We start from the raw sequence: 4,776 nt of genomic DNA, 5'->3' as shown, positions 1-4,776 counted from the left end.
TTCTTTTTTTTTGTAGCGAAGCTACTCTATAACTCACATTGTCTGTTAGTCAGTACGTTACGCTATGGGGGTAATGTGATTTTCTCGGCTGCTATTATACTCTTGGCCGTTTTTAGCCGGCCAAAAAAAACGGCTAAGCTGCCAGCTATTAATTAACAACTTTTTTTTAATTAAGGGAAAATAGCCAAGTGAAAATTCGGATTTCCATTTGTGCACTGATTACGAGATGGTTGCATTAACCCCCCTAAGCTCCATTACAATGTACGTCTGTACGCTTGATTATTTCGTTAGAATGAGTTGAAAAGGTTCACCAACACATTAATTAAAAACAAAAATGACAACATCCATAAAAGCAAATCTCTGAAACGGTAGGACAAACGGTTATTAACACTTTTAAAGTGTCAAAACTGAAAAATCAGAATATGAAAGTATACGTCTATACAAAATTGTAAATAAATTTGTTGCAAAATTGTTTAAATACATGGTAGGTATTGTTTAAGGATATACTGACTTTTTAGGACTTTATTATAGAGTTGTTTCGCTTATTATATTGTTCTTTGTTGTCCCAGTAATCAATAATCCAAAAATCAGATCAATTGGATAATTAGTAAAAATAATCAACATGTTTGAAATGGATTTAAGGACATTCTGGTACCGCTTACAGAGTTGCTACGCTTTCTAAATCGTACCTAACTACTACAGGATTCACCATGCAAATCTTCAAATCGATGGAACAACTCGTATACGCCTAAATTAACAAAAAGCTATCCGTTTTGGACGGACCGACCCTAATTATAAAAAGCTTCAATGATCTTCGCTTTTTATAAAATATGTTTCTTAAGAAAAAAAAATAATGAACAAAAGAAAAACATTCACATAACTTTATTTCTTTTGTCTTTTTATACAATAATATTTTTATCATTAATTCAACAATTTCTCTTTGTAAAACAACATTATTCTTAAATTCTTATCATGTACTTTAGTTAAAATAAATTTACATAAATAGATTTAATTTTATCTATAAAGATGCATATTTGAGTTTAAGAACAAAGTTGCTTGATATATTTGTGTTAAAATGCAAACTATTTACGTTTCTCCGTACAATAAAATAGTAATATACTACAAGCATGCAAATTAATAACAATTATCATCTCATGTTTTGAGGTCTTACGTGTCATTTTGAAAAAAATCGAAGCTTCTACATTAACTACGTGTCCGTCTGTGCTTCGTACCGGCTAGCTCTAATTTTATGCATGGGAAGAGTCCAATTGTTTCAGATTTCTGTGGTGATAAGGTATAAAAATCACTTAAATTGGATATCAAAATTGAGTTACATTAGCTGTTAATGAATATTTACCTGTTTTGTCTTGCAGGCTTCACTTTTTGGATGATGTCATACTTGTTTATGTTTTGATGAACGCTAGTGGCGCGCAAGCTGCGAGATATGGAACACATAAGTCTTAGCTTTAGGGTTGTTTTTTATATTAAGTCTTTTTTGGTTAATTCGACTAGTCTTTCAATCTTTTATATTTCTCAAGCATTTAAAATCTTCTATGCATAATAATAAATGTTTTTTTTTAACAATATAATAAATAATTTAATTTACTTTGGAAGCCAAATAATTGCTTATTTTAAAAATAATTTCTTTCTAAATGTGACTGTTTTTTTGTATTATATTATATTACAGGTAATGTACAAAAATTACAATTTTTCCATTCATATTTTGTGTATTATGACTAGCTTTTGCATGGGGTTATTACAGTTTGTCCACAGATTTGAAAATATTTTAGTACAACTTCATAAAAAAGTTTTTTTTTCCTTCCTTTTTTTTTGCTGGAAGCAAAAGATCTCAAACAATTTAACCAATTATAATACGCTTTTTTATAAAGATTTGTATTTGTCCAAGGGGTGGTTTTAGGCTACGTTTTGATTTGGATATTTTTTTGTTAAAAATTTAAAATGCTTTCGATTTCATTATACTTTGATTACATATCAAAAAAATAAATTAGGGTAACAACAAATTAAGTACAACTTCTTAGTTTATAATTCAACGTTTTAATACTTCTTATATATAGCTGTAGTTTTTGAAGGCCTATTTTTAAATCATATTTAGTAGCGCATCTACTAATTTAATTTTTATTCCAAAAATTAATAAATTTATTTTGTGTTAAAATGCAACTTGCTGCACTGCTAAAAATGTTTTAATCCTTGTTTTTTTTTGTTTGACAATATGGCTTTTTCAAGACCTTCAACCGTTAGATAAGCTTTTTTTGTTTTCTACGCTATATTTCATTTGATGTACAGGGTGAATGTCTGAAAAGTTTTAGTCATCTGGAATCATATAAAAATATGGTTTAAATATCTCGAACGCCCATTTTAAACAAATTTCCAATTATTTCTACTTGGTTTATAATAAAAGCATTGTATCAAATGCTTTGCCTAAATCAAACTGTATAAAATGATAAACTTTTCTAACATTCCGCCTGTCCAAATGTACATAAGAGTGCAAATGAATTTATTAAATGATATTTGATGAATAAATATAAATTATTCTGACCAATGAGGCAGTTTCTTCTACAGTGTTTGTAATATATTCCTATACTTTATACTTGGATGGAATCAAACAGTTTTTAGTTTGGCTGGAGCACATCTCATCAGTAGGGGTTTTATGCAATTTTGGGGGATTTATTTAGGTGTCCAAAATGTTTTAATAACAATTTTATCTAATTTAGCTAAGATTGCATCAATTTACACATTTTTTTATAAAAACTAAACAACAGATAATTACAAATATCTTTTAAATTAATCTTTTTCCATATTAACCCAAATTTTGCATATAAAAACATTCAACTATTTAACATTAACCCTTTATTAGGGGAATAGTAGCTTACGCAATAATCCGTAAAATTATGAGCAAGCTTTCAGTCAAATGCGCTTATAAAGTCTTACTGTTCTTAATGTTGACAGAAAACATATTTAAAAACAGTTTGACCTAATACGCGCATTTGACTGGAAGCTTGCTCACAATTTTACGGATTATTGTGTAAGCTACTATTTCCTTTATTCACATTTTGAATGAAATTGTCCAACATAGGAAGATATAAAGATATAATTGTTCTCTTTCTAGTTTTATCTTGATGGCGGAGGGATCTTCTAAGAATTACTGTTTAATGTTCCAATATTAACCTGAAAAAAAGCAATAACATCATTCTTATAGCAAGTTTCACATTGTATAAACAAGGATGACAAAATAAAACAGCAAAAGCAAATGTATAGAAACTCAAATTTAAAAAGAAATAAAAATATTAACAAAAATTGGAGAAATGCTACTGTGAAAATACGAAGAATCGCCCCTTAAGGGGTGTTGTCACGAAAGGGACTATACCCAAAAAATCTTATATCAAAAGAGGTAAAGACAACTTATTTAAAATTGACGAACAGACAAACACTTGATGTACATAGGAAAGCTTCGCTTAAAAAAGGTTGGTGGGTCAGTAATGTAAAACAAACAAGTAATTTTGTTAACACAATTTTAGAATAGAAATAGGACTCACGTAGGTTTTAAACTTTTTAAAAAGTAATAGAAATGAAAACAAAACACATTATGTAAGTAACAAGAAAGAAGATGTTTTAATCCACATCCATTTTTCCACCGTAAAAAAAAGCTTCTCTCAAGCGTAATAGATGTATAATGTATATGTATAAAATAAATTTTTTCCTCTCTAGTTGTACAGACTGAGAAAATGAAAACATTCATCTACAGAGTAGATGATCATTTGTATTACGAAGCTTCATATATTAAAATATCAGTCGTTTATATTTAATACCAGCCGAATAATACAAGCTTTGTAAACTGACTTAAGGACGTACAGACACTGGGAGTCATAGAATAGCCTCGTTCATGTTCAAAGTACAACAGGATCTCTCCACCTTGGCTCCAAATGCATCTGCCAGCTGTTTCTCCATTTCTGGAACTCTTTCCATCATCATGGCCATACAAGGTCCCAGCAGACGCTCAAATGCGGACTTGTCCAAAACTAGAAACACAATATGATGCTGTGAGTATTGGTGCAAAAAATATGACGTAACAAAAAAAATTAGCCAATGAGAGTCCACTACCATTGCCGCCATTGGTCAATAACGGCCTCTCATTGGCTATTTTTTTTTGTTACGTCATATTTTTTGCACCAATACTCACAGCATCACACAATATATTAAACTAGTTGCTACGCCTCTAGGGGCACTTAAGGGTGGGGGTAGAAGTCGAACTAACCCCCACATTCCATTGTAGTTTTTAAAAGAAAAGGTTCTTAAACAACATTTAACCAAATCTCTTTGGAAGGTGGTGGTACCCTTCCCCAAAATAGTTATAAACCTTCCTATGAGAGGCTACCTTGTAAAGGAGAACCATATCGGTTCAGGGGATAGCGAGATCCTTCAGTACACACAGACAGACAGAGATCCCTTTACTTTATTGAATAGATGAATAGATAGACAGACAGATAGATAGATATCTTGCTAGATGTTCATTAGCATAGTTGTATCTCATGATAGCCAACACAACAAATAAAAAAAGATGCATAAAAAGAGCAAAAACTTAATATTCTAAAAATTCTGAAGAATCTAATTTGAAAGAATGAAGGGAAAGAATTTTAATATTATTAAGTTTTCCTGGAAACCTCAAGAAAGTTAGCTTCTACCAGGGGTAAAGGGATTCCCATTAACATTTTTTTTCTCATTAATGGAATTACTAGTTGACTATCTATGTATATCTGT

General features: G+C 30.3%; 1 protein-coding gene across 6 annotated transcripts in view; it reads right to left on the bottom strand.

The window, feature by feature from the left end:
- Positions 1-867: 867 nt before the first annotated feature.
- The window catches only part of Pka-R2 (cAMP-dependent protein kinase type II regulatory subunit), a 55,648-nt gene continuing 51,739 nt past the window's right edge, over positions 868-4,776 (bottom strand). For all 6 annotated transcript variants that reach the window (XM_080162492.1, XM_080162504.1, XM_080162498.1 and 3 more), the window contains 2 exons: positions 3,931-4,037; positions 868-3,186 (listed from right to left, as the gene is read on the bottom strand). In XM_080162492.1, coding sequence (XP_080018618.1) covers positions 3,154-3,186; positions 3,931-4,037 — 140 coding nt within the window. In that variant the 3' untranslated portion in view covers positions 868-3,153. The remainder of the gene's footprint in view (positions 3,187-3,930; positions 4,038-4,776) is intronic.

Source organism: Acartia tonsa, chromosome 1 (assembly GCF_053477335.1).
Source record: "Acartia tonsa isolate MP-2025a chromosome 1, ASM5347733v1, whole genome shotgun sequence".
NCBI lineage: Eukaryota > Metazoa > Arthropoda > Copepoda > Calanoida > Acartiidae > Acartia > Acartia tonsa.
Note: the sequence above shows the minus strand (reverse complement) of the source record. Positions and strands in the feature narration are given on the sequence as shown.